The sequence below is a fragment of the Festucalex cinctus genome, chromosome 21, assembly GCF_051991245.1.
Source record: "Festucalex cinctus isolate MCC-2025b chromosome 21, RoL_Fcin_1.0, whole genome shotgun sequence".
Taxonomy (NCBI): domain Eukaryota; kingdom Metazoa; phylum Chordata; class Actinopteri; order Syngnathiformes; family Syngnathidae; genus Festucalex; species Festucalex cinctus.
In genome coordinates, this window is record NC_135431.1 from 9,473,657 (window position 1) to 9,493,310 (window position 19,654).

The 19,654-nt window shown below is 39.8% G+C and overlaps 1 protein-coding gene across 11 annotated transcripts in view; it reads left to right on the forward strand.

The window, feature by feature from the left end:
* The window catches only part of LOC144010732 (brain-enriched guanylate kinase-associated protein), a 29,201-nt gene that overhangs the window by 5,978 nt on the left and 3,569 nt on the right, over positions 1-19,654 (forward strand). For 5 of the 11 annotated variants that reach the window (XM_077511177.1, XM_077511174.1, XM_077511173.1 and 2 more), the window contains 6 exons: positions 2,385-2,422; positions 12,693-12,884; positions 16,186-16,347; positions 18,680-18,746; positions 19,359-19,466; positions 19,551-19,631. In XM_077511177.1, coding sequence (XP_077367303.1) covers positions 12,787-12,884; positions 16,186-16,347; positions 18,680-18,746; positions 19,359-19,466; positions 19,551-19,631 — 516 coding nt within the window. In that variant the 5' untranslated portion in view covers positions 2,385-2,422; positions 12,693-12,786. Of the gene's footprint in view, positions 1-2,383; positions 2,423-2,566; positions 2,746-12,692; positions 12,885-16,185; positions 16,348-18,679; positions 18,747-19,358; positions 19,467-19,550; positions 19,632-19,654 lie in introns of those variants that run through there. The other 6 variants (XM_077511180.1, XM_077511181.1, XM_077511179.1 and 3 more) reach the window with 4 other exon arrangements.

Genomic DNA, 19,654 nt, shown 5'->3' on the forward strand with positions numbered 1-19,654 from the left:
CTTGTTTGTTGGTGCCCTGCGATTGGCTGCTAACATCAACTGGGACTGGGTCCAGAGTTCTGCTGACCAGCACTCTACCCATCGGAACGGGTCAGTCATCCACATGCTCAGCCTATTTAGCGGTGTTTATTGCAAGACCCCCTCATTCACTCGGCCTGCATCGTAACCTCCCGAAAAGGGCTGGGTCGGGATGCAGAAAATCAACTAAAATGTCAGCATTAATTAAGGAATTGCAACTAGTGGCTTTCCCCAGACACGCTGCAGAAGATAGGATTAAAGGCTCAATTAAACATTACTGCTTCTCAAGTGAATGTATTTGATGTTTCAGCATGATGTTCACCTTAGAGGAGTAAATAAACCAGCACAGCACAGTAGTTTTTTTTTTTTTTTTTTTCCCAGTTTGAAAATAGTTTAGCATATCATGCACGGGCAACAAAGCCTTTCAACAAGTCCTTTCAAGACCTGTCCGAGTTAAGGTTCTTAGAAATGAGCAAAGTCGTCATTTAATATTAAAAAGAGAATCTCACGTTGCTTTAATTTATTGTCTGATTAAAATTCAGCCTTTGCCGTCACCTTAGCAACTGCTTGGGAAAGAAGGTGGGCGGTATGGGGGCTGTGGAGCCAGCATGTGAGCCTGTTGGTGTTCATCACAGTGTTGCTTGCTTGCAGCAAACTTTCATCTCCTCACCCTTGTACTCGCGAGTGCACATGTACCAAACATGCCTCACAGTCGCGCACAAACCTTCCGACATGTACTCTCTCCAATACATACGATAGATAGATAGATATCTCTTTTAAATGAGACTATGGATTATAATAATACAGTGCATGACTGTATTTAACTGTATTAACATTAAATTAATGTGTTTGTTAATAAATACAACACTAAGATGGATAGTTACAAGCTTTAAAAACAAAAAATAACATCAAATGAAATCGAACTTTAAACGGTACGGTTGCAAGGTCAAGAGAAAAGTCAGCACTAATTATTTTAAAAGCTACTATGCTAGCTTTCTGTTTTGCATACTGTTATATTGATAGCAGCACATACATCTCACCTCATTCAATTGTGACTGCACAAACAAGTTGCCATGTAGCTGTAGATGAGTACAATCATAATCAGATATTCTTTTTACAGTCTTTCTACAGCTAGTGAATGGAATTTTGCTGATCTGGAGGGTAAATTGTAGTGCTGGGTTAAAAAAACAAAATTGAATAATCGATATCAAATTGATTTTCCTTTACGAGCCTGATATCAATTCATAAAACCATGAATCGACGATCTCTTTCCCATAAATTCATAAGAAAATAGAATTTTAAAGGCCTGATTAAAAAATTTTTTTTATCTTACTGTTTTCTTGAAATTTACTGTTCACATGAATTCAAAAGTATTTTCTTACATTTATGAAAGCTCCACAATTACTCCATAAGTAATCAATATTGGATCGAATCAGGAAAAAAATCAAAATCGAATCGAAATGAACTCTTGTGAATCAAAATTCTAATCGATTGAGGAAATTAGAATCAATACACAGCCCTAATAAATTGTGTCGAAAAAAAATAGACGTGCTGGACAAAAACTGACTGCAATTTTGGAATCAGCATGCTGATTTTATTTTTAATAAGCATAAAATTCAACATATATATATTTTTTAAATTGTTCCACAGTGTAATACAACAACAAAACAAAACAGCTCAGAACAATCTCCAAAGAAATTCAATTTTTATTTTATTTTTTTTAAATATATACAGTATATTACTGTTGGTAATGGGGAATGATGGGACTTTTTTCAACTGCTGTTATTGCGTCATATTTTTTGTGTTATTTCTTTTTTGCTCTTCTCTTTTGTCTGCCACCTCTCAAAGCTGTTTTTTTTCCCCCAACTGCATCTTCCACGTTTTCATCTCTTACATTATTGTCAAAGCTTCTAATCTATCTGTGAAAAGTGCTAACGAGATGTATTGGAATGATACTGTCTGCAGATTCAACAGATGGAACCACCTGTTTCTTTGCACGTCTCTCCCTTCCGTGCTGCATCTCGCCCCTTCTGCTTCTCCGCACGTCAATGAGGGGCGATGAGGTTGCCGCCGCTATTGCTTGCTTGCAATATACTGTATCTGCAGTCTGGCTGCAATGGAGGTTTCCACTCTCTCGCCCCTTCCCCCCCCCCCACACTTTATGCCTCACTCTCTGTTCTCATGCTGTTTGAGCTGATGTGATCGTTCTCACCTCACAAACATGCCTGTCGTTTTCGTAGAAGTAACAAATGAGGGTGTATAAAAGGGTGGGAGGGGGATGAATGTAAACAAAAACATGCCTAATGTATATGTTGCTCCCGGGCCACTCCACTGATAGTGTAACATGCTGTTATTCCCTCTTTCAGGTGTGCGACGACAGCCCGAACCACATAGACACCATCAGGTAGGCGTCCTCTCCCCTTATCCTTCCTTCGTCACACCCACGCCTTCTCCCTGTGTCCTCTTCTTCCCTCCCACTCTTCCTCTCTCTTGCACTCTTCTTCTACTTCTTCTGCTGCTGCTGCTGCTGGTGTCGGAGCGGCAGCAGAGGCGTCAGCAGCATCGTCAGCAGCACGCGCGCGTGGCGGTGGGGGTTTCTCGCAGCTCCGGGGGAGAGCTGATAACGCATACAGGAGGGAGTTTTCGCCAACATTCCCCGTGGGGGGGCTAAGTCGGCCGGGGGTTTTGTCGGTCCGTCTCCAGGATGAAGCTGTGCTTGAGCACCAGGTAGCGCTTCACTCTTTTGCATCTGTGATTTGGAGTGATTGCGTGCATGCGTGTGGCTGCATTGAAAGTAATGCAGAGCTGCTTTTGTGTTAGTTTGATGGGGATAAAGGGGAGAATTCACTGGTTTGTAGGGTGTTGGACTTAGTCCTGAATGCATATATAGAGCGAGTACAAGACTTGTGTTGAACCTGCATGATATTGTGCAGTCACCTGTCGGAATGCTCCATGCTACAGTGATTAATAACCCTGCATGATATGATCATTTTAATAAGCTTGTGCTCATCCACTTTCCTGATTTAAAGTTGGGAATGAAAGCGTCAGATGCAGGAAAAGCCTCATTGTTAATAGATTATTACGACTATTTCAGGCAAGATAGCGTTTCAAAAATGACCCAACGAGGGCTAATTAAGTTTGCCGGAGGTGTGTCATCAATCGCCCTGACTTCCGTGTCACAGTGCCGAGATAGATGGAGGGGAGTCCTGTGCTTCTTGTCCTTGCTCGAATAAAATATGATTTATTGATTTTTTTCTTCAAATTTAAGACCATACTGTAGATATAGGGTTTACTTTACTGGTGAAACAACAACAAAACAGCAGAGGTCCTAGATTTGAACCCTGTGGAACACCATACGCATGAATTCATATTGCACATATTCGTCCGACAACTTTCTTCTTTTTTTGCTCGACGTAGTTAGTATGTGTGCTTTGATCTCTGCCAAACCCTTGAGACTGACTCACCAAACCCCTGTGGTTTGATCAAAACCAGGTTAAGAACCGCTGCTCTAAAGTCTTGAATGACAAGGCAGACCTTACCTGTACCGCCACCTTCCACCCACTCACTTCATCACCACAGGCAGCAGCAGCCTGTACATGATGAAATGCCCTGAAATTCTCTTCCTGTGCCTCCCTCGGCCGGGGGTCCTGCCCTGTGGTGGAGATAGTCAGTCACGTCAGTTTTGTATGTTTTTTTTTTTAGTTGTGTCAGTGCTGCTTCCATTATGATTGATAACCCAAAATCGAACTAAATGCGATTATGAAAGGAAGTGAAATTGTTTTATGATGTTTAGAGGGGATTTTACCAGGACAGCCAGTTGACTAAAAAGTGACTAATGTGCTCATTTGCATGGCAATAATTACATTTGGTTATCACCAGTCCCTCCATCCATTTTGTAGACCACTTATCCTTTTCAGAGTTGCGAGGTAGAGCCTTTCCTATTAACTTTGGGTAAAAGGCAGACGACATCATCAGTCAATCACAGGGCAAATATGAGATATGTGTGCGTCTGCGACAGGAAATCATCAAAGTAATTTGCTATTTACAACAAATTAACAAATAATATGCTAGCAACATATCGTGATAGCCAGAGCAATTAAATGCTCAATTAAATGCTCTTTCACTTGATGCCAAAACGTCCAATTCATCTGTTGTGGTTGTGAAGAAATGTGCCTATCATGCACAAGCGAACGTCACATGACCAAACCCAAAAAACAGGCGATCTGTGATCGGTCGTCACCTGAGCCTGAGCAACTGTGATGTCATTTTCAGTTGACAAAATGGCCGCCCCCTGAGATGGATAGCCATGTTTAAATGTCGGAATGCCATGTTTAGATGCGTGGGGCCACATTGAACACATTACTGTAAAGAAAATTTTGAGTTAACGTTGAGTCGACCCACCTTCAGCAATCCCCTCTCCTCGTTCCGCAATATTATACAATTAGCTGTTGATACTATTTTCTGACAGTTGAGATCAGAATGTTTAAACATTAGCATTTTCTATGCAGTTTATTATGACGGGAACAATTTGGCCATGTTTTAAATAAATTCAGCATAAATTATTGGTTAAAACTTTTTTTCTTTTAAATTATTACATTATTGATGAATTGTCTTTCCTTTTTTTACTTCAACTTACATGTTAAATTTTGTAATATGTTTATATGTTTAATAAACCAACCAATCAACGAAAAAAAAAAAAAAAAAGTGTTATAACCAGTTGGGTCAGTTTAGTAGAACAACGGCAGCGTTCCAAACACACATTTGTGCTGTAACTTGTTGCTAGGCAAAAAAGACAAAATCAAACACACCATAAACAGTAATGTTATATGTATATGTGCTTTTATACTCAAATAACTTTTGTTTTGTTTTGAACCCAGAACCGCTCTGCTCCTCTCTACTGTGTGGCAGATGTGATAACACCTTCTCCGCCATAGCCGCCTGGAAATAGAAAATCACACCCCGAGACAAATCAGACACTTCAAGCACAATATTCCATGTTACAGAGCTGTGATGTCATACATATTTAACATTGTTTTCGTGTGATATCAATGATTCAACAAGGAATTGGTGACACTGAGTAAAAGTGGGGGGTCTATATTTAGCCAGATGTTCAGGCACTAGATGTTCAGGGCTACACGACCACAATGAAAGCTGTAATGTTCTATAAAAATGGATTTGGTGCCTGAGGGACACATGTCACCACGACAACTAAGCATCCATGTAAAACTGTCAAAGAAGATCCAACAAGTACCGCTTAAGCTTTTTGTGATTTGAATGGGGACAAACTCGCGGTAGCCTTGTGAAATTCAAGGACTAATTGTACTTTAGCTAACACCCTGACAATATTTCAATATCACTTATTTTCTGACCAATACCCGTACGAGAATTGAGTAATTTCTCAAATTTCATATAACACACAAAAAAAGTGTCAATCTGCTGAAGTATAGCGCCAACTACTGCCAAGGAGGACTTACTCTTTTTTTTTCTTTTTTTTTTCTTGCCTTAAGTATCTGTAGCTGGTATCTATTCTGTATCCTCCACGAGTACTCGTACCTTAAAATAAGGCCGGTATTTTCCCGATACAATACATCGTATTAATCTGCCTAGTATTTTTGTATTCACGTCAAATTGCTGCTTGGGGGACAGAATTGATATGTGTAGGTCGGCGTTGCATTTTTTATGGGTTCAATATACGGATGTGCCCTTCTGGCCGTGGCCGTGTGACCAGCTAGCCTTGATTCAGTGTGCAAGGTCTCCGTGGAGGAGCGTTGACAGCTCCCCCAGGAGTCATTAAGTGGACCTTATCAGCTCGCGCGCGTTGCCATCCGTCTCCTTTGCCCTCCTTTGCAGCAGCGGGTCACATTCATTCCTCAAGTGCAAGCACGAGGCCGACATGTCAATGAATGGAAGAACAGAGCTGGCCTAGTGATATCTTTTTTTAAGTATTAATAGGAACTAAAGTGGTTAACTAGTTGTGTTGGGTCTCCTTAGCAAGAGCACAGTGATATCATTTTTGAGTCACAAATTGTTGCATATTTACAGTCAAAAACAATCTGACGCTGGGTGACTAATGATTTTTTTTTTATACTTCAAAACAATATTTTCCCCAGGAAATAACTAAAAATGATAATAATAAAAATACAAGGAAAACTAAGTCGTACAGTAATTGAGTATACAAGACGACAGGAAAACGACGGTCAAAATTGCTCAGTAAGCTGCAGTAATAGTACTAGCCATTTTTCACAGAAGATAAAGAATATCCTTCTTTCATTAGCATCTGCTTGGTGAAATGTATTATTTTTATAGTACAGTAGTAATTCATATTTAATTAATTGTATTGCTTATACTATACTGAGCAAACCCTTGGCTTTGTGACAGACTAGCGCTAATTCTGGATCTATGGTTGTCATTGTCAGTACTGGTAGCCTTCTGTGGTGTCACAACAAAAAATGTATTGTAATATAAGGAAGGTAATAGTAATAATTACATTTAATAAAATTATATTAATGTTTTGGGGTTTTTTTCGTAATTTTTGACCGTGGCGCCTATCATTTGTGTATTTTGCCCAATGGGCAAGTCGTCTCTGCTTTTGAGGCACATTTTTTCCCCCAGAAAATTTCTACATGAATTCCAAATTGTACCACTTGGTGTTTGACTTTTGCGGTTCCACTGTACAGTGTGCACTAATGACGTGTGTATTTTACTTCCCTAAATAGACGAGACAGAGTCCACTGTCACCATTGCGGTAGTAAATGTATGTAAATGAATGGATCTGCTCTTTTTCTATGCTCATGAATTGTGTATGATTTGATTGAAGACTCTCCGGCACAACCAATTGCTTTAAGTGTTTGTTTTTTTTGTGTTTTTTTTTAAATAAGATTGAGATTGGTAGATTAGCATTGCAGATTTATTCTTAGTTCTATTAATAGCATAGAGTACATGTGCACTTATTCATTTGAGAAATCACTTTATCATCACTCAAGAAAATGTTTATTATTTCTATTTGTACATATATACATAACATACGGTCCATTTATATGAATGAACAGTACATGTTCACAATATCATTAGCATTCTAATAAACACTGTTTGCTATAGTGTTAGCGAAGTGTTTCAATAGCGAGGAGTGAGATTTTGTTTCAAAAATTCTAATAAGTAAATGATGTATTGTTTGATAAAATATCTTGCTGTTAATATGACCACAACAACAACATTAGCGCTAGCTAGCTTAGCTTTGGTAGCTGTCCATGGATGTTTGGTAGCCTACCGGGCCCCACAGAGAGACTGAGCTAAAAACGAGTCTGAAAAGCACTTTGCCAAATGATGAAACAGAAGAACCGACATCTTGTAAGAAAAAGAAAGCTACATTTAAGAGACGGTACTATCAGCGCTCCTACTTCAAATATAGGTTTTATCCTGACAAATTATTCTCCCGCTCGAAGCGCACTCTGCAAACTATCAGAATAATCTTTATTGTCCAAGTATGCAAAAGTAAAAACACACAAGGAATTTGTCTCTGCTAGTTTGAGCTACAGTACAAGTGCAATTTTTATTGACCTTAGTTCTTCCAGCGTGAAAGTACCTCAGAATGGTTGAAGGGGTACCAATGATTTTTTTTTCTGCAGCTCTGTCTGTTGCAGTTTGAAATATGGATGTATTTGTGTGGTGAGCCACTCTTTTATTATTTTTTTTAGTCTTGATTTTACCCTTTGCTGGGCTTTATGTATGCACATTAAAGCTGTTAGCAGGTAATTAACCCCTGGTTATGGTGTTGGGAGCTGGTGTGGAACTACTTAAAATGTCTGGTCTTCATTTAATCAATACCGGGCAGGCTAATGCGGTCATTGAAGGAGTGAATGTTTTCAATGAGCCGGTTGAGTCATGCACATTATGGATTGGCGCAGGTTTGCGGCTTCACCATGTGGAGGAAGGGGTGCAAGGCAGAGGGGTCGTCTTGGCTTTCTTCGTGTGTCTGAGTCGCTGATGAGTCAGCCACCCGGGTCCTCCCTACTCTAATGTTGAGCCACTGACGAAGATTTTAACCCGCTCTTGTCTCCACTCATCAAACTATAAGATTTGTCTGCTCGCCCTTTAGGTCACACAAAGCGGCTGCACGTATTCCTCAAGGATGTGTTTGGGAAAGGGGAAAGAAAGGAGACTTAGCATTAGCAACACTTAGCATGTTTTCATCTGACTGCGGTGTACGCCCTGCCGATCACCAGTCAATTGCAGGGTCGGTATGTTTACATAAAATCCAAATTCGAACCAAAACTGGACATCTGTCACAGATAAGAAAAATCGTTTTAAGATTTGAAAAATCCTCGTGTGCGCCTCGTGTTGCGGCGGGATTAGCTGGTTATCCCATCTTGTGCTGTAACAATCCCATTTCTGGGAACTCCGTATGGTGATACAACTACTCCCAGTTTTTACTAGGTCGTTGCTGTGTAAACGCATCCTAAGACCATCTGTGCATGCTCAATGGTTCCACCCCTCAAGCCCCTCAGGCAAGCTGTTAGCTTATCTGCTAACACCATTAAAGTGGCAATTTCTTGCCATCTCTTGTCCTTGCCATTTTTAATGTAATAAGATGTGAAAGTCCATCCTGCGTTGAGCTTTGTGCTGTTGCCAGATGTTGCTCTTTGTTCATCTTTTCTCTAGTCATCCTAAATAATAGGGATGTAACGATATCCAAATATCACGATATGATATCACGATATGAAGCTCACGATATGATAATTATCACGATATTGTGGGGAGGTTGGCGATATTTAAAAAAGGTCACAATAATGGAAAAAAAATGAGCTCATACTAAAAAAAAAAGCACAATATTGTGCTTTTTGTACGTAACAGCAATACATATAAACTACCTTCAGTCTCGAATAACAGTTAATAATGAGGCGCTTAATCGCTAATGCAAGCCCACATTGAGTTCCTCCACATATTGACTTGCTTCAAAGCATTTTACAATCCCCTTCATGTGACAATTAGTGTATTTTAACCATAGAAGGGCCAAAACATACCTAATGAAAATTAAACTGCACTAAAAATCTAGGCACCAGTGGGTGCTATAAACTGCACAAATGGAAATCAACCTGACATTTTTTAACAGATGTGTAGCTTTTAAATATCGAGAACATGACGACGACGACGACGACGACATTGTGGCAGTTCTAATATCACGATATCACGATATTGCCGGTATCGTTACATCCCTACTAAATAATTTAATTACATCATCGTCTTTATTTCCCTCAACGGGAAATTGATCAACAATCAGAATTTAAAATGGCTGTGTGGCTGATTAAGCCCTCAAAAAGTCATAACCCCTTCAGACCTGCATTTTTGCTGCTGGGCAAATTATTATTATTATTATTATTTATTTATTTTAATTATTTTCTTTATTTTTTTTTTTAACTGATTATGACTCTTTTTCCTACAAGAACAAGTTGGATTTTTTGGGGGGTGGCGTTATCTCATGTTTGGAAAAATTGGGGGGGGGTTATCACGTTTTTATTTGTTATAATGGACACCAGGATAGTATGGCTGTAACGTGTTGTAAAGTTACCAAGCTTACATGTAACATTTTTAGCATGAACATCATGCAAATCAACTTATGATTGTGATTGGTTAGCGTTGTGAAGCAAGCGGTTCAGAAAATGGATGGTTGGATCCAATCATGAGCCAGAAGTGTTGCCATCATCCAAATGGCGTGTTTTTATTGGTTTAGACTCGCAAATATGTCATGTCCACTGCGTCTATCCGTCTGAAGGGGTTAACGTGCTGGAGAATGAATAGCTAATGTTACTTCTTAATGGCTATGCAAAAGTGTCCGCTTACACCCGAGAACCTGTCCATCAATCTTCAAGCTGTGTATCAGCAGTAGGGCTGCACGATATTGGAAAAACATGTGATATGCGATATAGTTGTTGAATATCGCGATATCGATATGATTGCGATATTTAACATGTACCTAAAGAAATAACAGTTTTATTGTCAAATGAAAGAATAACATTTTGTTCATGTGGTAAAAAGCTCAATGTGTTCCTAGTTAATTAATTGTAATTACCCTATTATTACCCTGTAATTACCCTATTATTACCCTGTAATTACCCTGTAATTACCCTAAACTATTGGATGGTGATGCACATTTAAGTTAGTGTCTGATTGGTCAATTTCAGGTAAAAGCAAAAGATTCCATATGAAAATTATTGCATGTCTTTGCGATATGCATATTGCATGGCCCAATATCGCGATATCGATATTTTTTCGATATATTGCCCAGCCCTAATCAGCAGGTCACTAACCTACAACCTACAAATGTCTTGTTTCACTTTTATGAGCTATAACATAAACAGTCTTACAGTAATATCCAGGCGCTGCCAGTGATGGGTGCCCTTTTTTGTTTTTGTTTTGTTTAAGCACTTTCCGTAAAAAAACATCTGTGCACGTGCCTGATGTATTAAAAATGGAAGAGGAGATCCTGACGCTGTAAACGTTTACCCCATAACCGCTTCCTGCTTTTCCTTGTCCCCAACTTTGGTGTCATCATCGCCCTCCTCCTCCGCTCCCGCCTCCCTCCCCGCTCTGCTTTTCAACGCTCTGAAATCCTCTCAAAAGCGAGCATGGCGTGAGTGGGCGGCTGGCAGCCTCGTTTGAACGCGCTCCCGACTATGGTGCGCTGCGGAGAGAGGAGGCTCAATTAAAGGGAGGAAGAAGTCGACCGAGGGGAGAAAGAGAAAGTGAGCGACGTGGCCTGAGATCTCCCCATGTTTATGGCGCTTGCGTTATTCCATTTCCCGGGAGAGGGTGTCTGTGTGTGTTTAGATGCCGCAGTGTGCAAACACCCAAACCAGACATGCAGGTATACACTTTTCAACAAATATGGTGACATGCATACTAACGCATCAGCTTCCAAATAGCTGTAAACTGGCAGGCCAATCTCACCTCACCGTGGGCACGTATCCTGTGCTGGTGTGTGATGACTCAGAGGGTAGCGGCTCCAGAGGAGCCTCCGGTGTTTGTGTGAATCGTGGGGTGGTGGGGGGGAGGGGAGGGGATGCTGGGATGCCTGTCACCAGCTGTCGCCATGCCGACTCAGCCTGATGCGGAAATCACCAACCGGCAATGAGGTGCGAGCGGATCAACACGTTTCCTTTTGACACCTGTGTGTGTCTTTTGTGTGTATAAGTACAGGATCTGCTGACCTCTTATTCGAAGGTCTCAGTATAGAGACTCGCAGGTACATCTGAGGGACATTATCAGGGCTCAGCTGGGAGCGTCTTGGTTCAAACTGTGGCTGACGCGCTGGCCTAACAACCAATCACCTGAGAGTTGACGTCTGTGTCTCTCTTAGACGCGTCATCTGGACGTGGCTGCAGGGCGGGGCCTGAGGCTGCCTCCAAATATTTACAGGAGGTGTCTGCAGAAGACGAGGCCATGTCAGTCATTTTGTTTCATCACGGTGGCCGTGTCAAGTTTATTTTTACTTGTTTCCTTTTAAAAAACATCATTAGCTGATGTTGGGAAATAAGGCTAGAATAACTTTTTACATATTCATACTCATTGCCGAGCCATTAGTTTTTGTCCTCCTCCTTGTTAACATGAGCAACGTCCGAGCTTTCTTTTTCAACAATGAAAGATACATCTTTTCGAGGTGCACTCTAACCAGCGGCAAAATCTGTTTTTACTTCCTGGCAGGCTGCTGCATCAGCACTTCCAAATGTTGGCACACTGGCAACCAATCGTTTCGCGTTGCCATGCGACTGTTTCACGCGGAGCAAGTGCAGGGTGAAAAGGGCTCAAGTCGTTGCTTACTGCGAGTATATCCGCTTTGTGTTCAGTTAAAAAGATTTCACTCTGTGTAGGTAAATTGGTGATTAAATTAGTTATTAGTCAGTTCAGTTTCTGCAACACTTGTTTAATGTTGTACCTTGCTGGCTGGGCAATAAATCGAATTCGATTAATCATTATTTAAAAAAATGCATAGAAAATTAGCTAAATATAAATATTATAAATGTATTATAAATTATATATAAATTAAAATATATTAAATATAATAATAATAATAATAATAATAATAATAATAATAAATATTAAAAATATATTAATGTATTACATTAATAAATGTAAAAAAAAATGCTCAAGTTATGAACGTGCCTGAACAAGATTCATTTTTGAATAATTGAAACATTTAAATAAATGTTTGTTGGGTTTATTAGTTTGATTAAAATCATCAGCATCCAGAATGACTGGAAAAAATATATATATAGAATGGATGCCTTCTATCTATTTGGTCCCTGGTTGCATATAGATAGATTTGTAGCATTTTTTTTTTTTTTTTTTAAACCATATATACACATGTATATGTCCCGGTTGGAAATGTGCATCATCAACCGCCCTTTGTTTTTTTTGTTTTTTAAATAACAGTATGTTGTGATACAACCTCGAAATAATTGAGTCATTTGTTTGCTTTGTAAAAATGCTCTTATTTAGTGTCTGTATGTCAGATCAGCGAAATAAAATATTAAAAGCGTGGCAGCCCGCCAAGCCTATAAAGCACTGGTGGAAACAGTATTAGCCTAAACTATTGTTCTTCAACATGATTATTGATCTTGGCCATTAATCGGGATTATTGATTGACAGACTGATTAATGTGTGTTTGTTTTGTTTGGCAGGTAGAACAATCAGTAACTCTGCAGGCCAGACTTAGGCGGTCTCCTTTGGGACACTAACACACGTCAGCTCCTCGTGGTCGACCCCTATGAACACATGACAGGGAAGGAACACAGGCAAACCATGAAAAAGATATACATTGGCAAAACCGCCTTAAAAGTCCCCCGAAATGGCGGCAAACATCTGAAAAAGAGGTAAGAGCGAATCGAATGGAACCGCGCCCGTCTTTGCCACCTTGTCCTCATTTTCATCTGTTTGTCCACTCATCCGCCCACGCGGTGTCTCCTCTCACCGTCCGGTCGCACGAAAAGCATCCTCTGCCAAACCGGGAGTCATGTTGCCTCGTCATTCCTCTCGCCAGAGTGAGAGCACTCATTAGGGCTGACTCAGCTCCGGCTCGCAGCCTCGGTCACTAATGGGACATTTTTTCCCGTCCCTCGAGCTCCTCTATGTAAATGCATCCCGTAGCAAAACAACAAACACCTGAATTCCCTCGCCAGTGCCGGTTCAAGGGAGGCGAGGCGGTTGAGGTTGCAGTGATTCAAAAGTCATCCAGTCACTTGAGACGTGCATTGATTCACTCAAACGTCTGCTATGGCAACTGCCTGGAGAGTTATAAGAAGCCCCCCTACTATTTAAATTTCGAGAAAGCAATAATATTAATGAGTTTTTGTTAGGAGTATAAACATTTGGTGCAGAGCTGCGCTGGAAGCAAGATGTTTAATTGTGTCAGAGTAAATATAACAGGCACATCTAAACTAGGCTGCTCAGCTTTTCGGTTCAATTCTGTTTGAATTAAAGCACCTTATATAACAGCAGCTCTCTTGAGGCACTTTTCATTCAGGACAGCCCAACTCTACAGTCCTATTTATGAATAAATGCAGATAAATCCTCCACAGGCGAGCAAGCGATAACGACACCCACCGACTGGAGTCTCCACTCATTGGGTTTTCCAGAGAAATAAATAACGGAGACGTCGGTGAGGGCTGCAGGGTATGGAAATTGAGAGATGATGTGAGACACATCAATGGAATAGGAGTGAACAGACGCAGATGGAGGGGAGGAGCTTCAGAACCCTACGGCCTTCAGTAGGATCACATAAAACATGGAATGGGGTTTTCAGATTTGACCAGTTGGGTTTGGTTAAAACTAGCATCAGTAGTCAACTCTGGAGTAATCACCGATACCGATACCACAAGTACTTTTGATACAGAAATGTTTCCCCCAAAAAATAATGACAAATCTTTCTAGTTTATGCTCATAAAATGGCCACAAGATGGTCAGAATCGTCCGTCGGCACAAGTACTCCTCGGAATGAGGTTGATTATCAGCCTGATACCAATATATGTTATTGGAACTCACCCATTCTTGGTTAAAACCAGTGGTACATTCAGCCAACACACCCATTTTACATAATACAAATCTCACAGTCCAAACAAAAATACTAAAATAATGACAATCTCATCTCAGTTTTACAGGATGACCTGAGTGGAAGAGCATTTGTTTTGCTTTTCACTATACATCATTGGAAGAGATAACCAGTGTATAAGCAGTGTATAAGCAGTGTATAAGCAGTGTATAACCAGTGTATAACCAGTGTATAACCAGTGTATAAGCAGTGTATAAGCAGTGTATAACCAGTGTATAAGCAGTGTATAACCAGTGTATAACCAGTGTATAACCAGTGTATAAGCAGTGTATAACCAGTGTATAAGCAGTGTATAACCAGTGTATAAGCAGTGTATAACCAGTGTATAAGCAGTGTATAACCAGTGTATAACCAGTGTATAACCAGTGTATAAGCAGTGTATAACCAGTGTATAAGCAGTGTATAAGCAGTGTATAACCAGTGTATAACCAGTGTATAACCAGTGTATAACCAGTGTATAAGCAGTGTATAACCAGTGTATAACCAGTGTATAACCAGTGTATAAGCAGTGTATAACCAGTGTATAACCAGTGTATAACCAGTGTATAAGCAGTGTATAACCAGTGTATAACCAGTGTATAACCAGTGTATAAGCAGTGTATAAGCAGTGTATAAGCAGTGTATAACCAGTGTATAAGCAGTGTATAAGCAGTGTATAACCAGTGTATAACCAGTGTATAAGCAGTGTATAACCAGTGTATAACCAGTGTATAAGCAGTGTATAACCAGTGTATAACCAGTGTATAACCAGTGTATACCAGTGTAAAGAAGCATCCTACCGCTAATATAGATCAAGCTGATTTTGAAGGCCCTGATGAGGCTGAAATCTAATTCTTTCTTGAATTATATCATTTTTATTGTGTAAAAGGGAAATTAATGACAAGCTTTTATTTTGAAGTTTTGACTACAGCTAGGATGTCTTATGCTCATGTTGCCAAGCAGACCAGGAGGCTTATTGCCATGCATTGTAGAAATGTTATGGATGAACGTACATTCATTCCGGGAAATGAATGACTGAATGCCATTTTTTTGGGTGTGTGTATGAAAAATGAATAACTAAACTGTAAGTTCCACTTTACTGTGATTCATAATACTTCGAAGCCAGTAGGAGTATTGCCCAGGAACATCATTTACCGGTGGAGAAAGCTGATCTCAGCATCTCACCTAACACTGATATAAAGTATATAGTATGTAACACTGATATAGTGTCAGCCTATAGGGAGGAGGGACGCGTTGCCAATATTTCGTGAGTCAACTCACTGCGGTTTAAATGCACCAGTAGGATTTGTGCCCGGCTAGCAGCTCTGTCTCTGCAAGTCTGTCCGGCTGCAGCAGACAGCATTCTGTCTTGCTGCCATTCCTATGACTTACGTTTTATCTCAAAAAAGAAAGAATAAAACAGCCGCTTTCTGCAATCTGGCCATCATGAATATTAATGAGATGGCTTGTGGATGATGCCTCCGCTCTGTGACCTGCGAGCACTGAAAAGAGGCCTCCATCTCGAGCCTTTGTTACCTGATGTGGTTATTAGGGAGAAAAGGAGGCCCGGGAGTGAAAAGAGCACATGAGCGCATCTCTATTCGTTTGTTATCTGGCCACGGATAGAATCATTAGCTTCCTCCCTCCATCTGTCCGTCAATATGGGCTCCATTAAGCCTGGCCGCGTGCGCTCGGATCCATCACGGCGGCCCACGTTTCCTCATTTCCCCACTTACGCTTGCCCTTTCATTAGGTCCAGGTTGCAACTGTAAGAATCTTCATCAGTGTGCGGAATTACATGCTGTACCCGGCCTTCACATTCCATTCATGTGATGTATTAAAGAGTTTACAGCTCATATTTCAACACGCTCCAGTGTTGATTGGGTTTCCCACACTGGCTGTCAGGTTTTAATTCCATGAATCGGAAGCGCTTCTTATAGTGAGTCTGCGTGCGTCTGCATAACGCTTTTCTGCTTCTATCACCCTCTCCATCACCACTGCATGGCTGTCCGTGAGATATGTGGACCCCCGTGAATCCGTCTAGAAATTATACACCATAACTTTGTTTCTCTGTTGTGTGTGTGCAGCTCATTGCTGGAGCAGAAAGAAGACCTGCGGAAGCGACTTTCCTATACCACGCACAAGCTGGAGCTGCTGCAGAACGAGTTTGACGCCACGCGTCAATATCTGGAGACCGAGCTGCGGCGCGCTCAGGAAGAGCTGGACAAGTTTACCGATAAACTGCGCAGGTGAGATGATGCACGTGGGAGGATATGTAATGAAGTTGAACCCCTCAAGAATGATGAGGCTAAAGTGCAATAAACCTAAGTATATTACACTCACTAATGGGTGTAGTCATGCTTTAAGAAACAGATAGGTAATAAAATAATTTCATATTTTGATTTTTATTAATTGTTGTGACCAACTGCTGATAGAAAAAGTTCAGACAAGTACCGGTAATATTTGTAAATAAATAAAACTAATTGTGGGAATTATGTTATTGAGATTCTTTCATCTTACTTATTATAGTATTTTATTCTTCTCACTTTTTTGCAGTCAAACTACTCCCACATAATACTTCCGATTGACACCGTTCAAATTTCAACTTGCTGAGAAAATTCACGCCTTTCAGGGTATATATAGTCTGACACCACATTACTGTTTCTACGACGACTATTACTATTATTACTAGTAATTAATAGGTAATTAATAGGTAATTACTTTGTAATTTTCAGTGTCTTTGTTTCCTTCATTAGCATTCAGCTGTTAGCATTCAGCTTAGCATTCAGCTATTAGCATTCAGCTTTCAGCGCAATTTCTCCAGAAATTTAATTGCACTTACTCTAGTTGCCTTATGTATATGGATGGATGGATGGATGGATGGATGGATGGATGGATGGATGGATGGATGGATGGATGGATGGATGGATTGATTGATTGATTGATTGATTGATTGATTGATTGATTGATTGATTGATTGATTGATTGATTGATTGGTTGATGGGTTGATGGATTGATGGATTGATGGATTGATGGATTGATTGATTGATTGATTATCGATACCGGATCGATAATGGCACTAAAATATAGACCTATTAGTTTAGTTTCAGTTTGGCTCAACTTTGTAGTAGAATGCATGAACACATAAAGTATTGTACGCAAAAAAAATATTCTTTTGTTTGTTTTGTTTTATATTTGTTGTTGTTCACTACAATTACATAAAATGTCACAATCATTTAACTACAAGTTACGACTTAATAATTACTAGTAATGCTACTACTGTTTCTACGACGACTACTACTATTATTACTAGTAATTAATAGGTAATTAATAGGTAATTACTTTGTAATTTTCAGTTTCGTTGTTTCCTTCATTAGCATTCAGCTGTTAGCATTCAGCTTTCAGCATTCCCACGCAATTTCTCCAGAAATTTAATTGCACTTAGTCTAGTTGCCTTATGTATATGGATGGATGGATGGATGGATGGATGGATGGATAGATAGATAGCATACATAATATTGCATTATAGTAATATAACGTAATTATTTTATAAAATGCAAAAAATCTACACTGTAATACTTTACACAGTAAATATGATACATTTTACTTGACATTTTACTTTTGCAGTTCTAATAATTATGCAGCATTTAAGGGCAATTAAAATTATAGATAAATATTGATAAACTGCATAATCTAACTGAGATAATAAACATACGTAAATGTACGTATACGTATGTGCGTGCGTTATAAATGATAGCACGAACATAATATGATGCATCTTGTTATCGTTGAGTTATCCAGCTATAATAAGGAATAAGTAAGGGCAAAAATGTCAATATTTATAGCCAATATGTATGAGATGATTTATGAGGGATGCAATTATTGCAACGATACATCCTTTTACACAATGGAGAGGTGCTGCATTATTCACAGGAAAATGCAATTAAAGACGATCATCTAAACAATATTCCTATATTCATTTACCACAATTTATGACCTCATTTATTTTGTTGCTTTTTTAACCTCCGTCTCATTATTTTTAATGTAAAACTGGTGTATTTTTTAAAATGACAAACATCATGATTTATTTACAAAGAGCAGCAGCGACGGTTCTGCCTTTTCCAAATGAAATGTAAAAAAAAAAAAAATATATATATATATATATATATATATATATATATATATATATATATATAAATGCATGCTGCAATGGATCAAGAAATATGTGAGTTTAGAAATAGAATGATCAAACGCGGGGTATGTTTTCCTCCAGTTTATTTCCGTCTCCACTTTTGCTACAGTAGGCAGCTCATGCCCGAGTGTATAGATATAAATAGTTTTCCAAACCACTCACACATCTTGTGCTTGTCTTTAATGCAATCTCGAACTATACAGTCTATTTGGGGAGAGCAAAATTAATAATATATATTCTATGTTATTATGGATCAAGTAGAGAACCTTGGAGGACACGTTTATTCATAAGATTGACTTACTGCACCAAATCCAAATTTGGGGTGCATGTTTTAAGCAAGCTTATGTTATCGTGTATAAACAATGTCTGTTGTTTACTGTGTGCTTTAGAATCCAAAGCAGCTACTCTGCACTGCAGAGGATCAACCAAGATCTGGAGGAGAAGATTCACAGAGATGTAAGTGTCTGTTGTTGCCATTTTTGCACTTAAATAGAAAGACTTAGAGTAGCACGGTGAAATGGTAGCGCGGGTTTGAGATCCACTTTAAAATACTGTAACAAAAATACCCTGTTGTTGGTATCAGTGACATTAATTATGGCTTAAAATTCTCTGTCCTCCTCCAAACAGTCGCGTGATAGCGTCCCCATTATTCCTTTGTACAACACACCTCGCATCATTGGCCAGACTAGAACAAATGTAATTATACGGTACAGTCATATGACCTTCGGGGGCTTTTGCTTTGAACATTGTTACAGCGCAAGATGGGCTCATCAGTAAGTTGTTACATCACATTGCAACACCAGCTGGATGATCGCTGGAGAGGACGAGCAAGTTTTGCATGAAAACTCAATTGAACTTTTCCCCTTGTATTTTCTTGGGCAATATTACCGTATCATATTCAGTCAAATGCTTCGGAACTCATTGGACATGCGCTTCACAGTGCAGATGGACAATAACAACAAAAAATGGGGAAAATGAAGCATTTGATGACAGGAAATGGCCACAAAAAAAGATAAACCGACGTGTTGCTTGCGTTCACGCTTCTCCTCCACGTTGTTGTCTCGTCAGTCGCAGCACCATGACGACGAAAAGCGAGCGCTGAGCAGAGAGATCATCGTCCTCAACAACCACCTGATGGAGGCGAAGCTCACCATCGACAAGCTTCAAGAGGACAATGTGAGGAGGGGACACCGTTTCGATTTCCATCAACACAGATGATGATGACATTATCATTACATCTTGATGATTTGTGCTCCGTAGGAAGTCTACAGGAAGGATTGCAACCTGGCTGCTCAGCTTCTGCAGTGCAACAAGTCCCTTTACAGGGCCGAGCTTTCTGAGGTAAGCCCCTCCCACTATTGGTC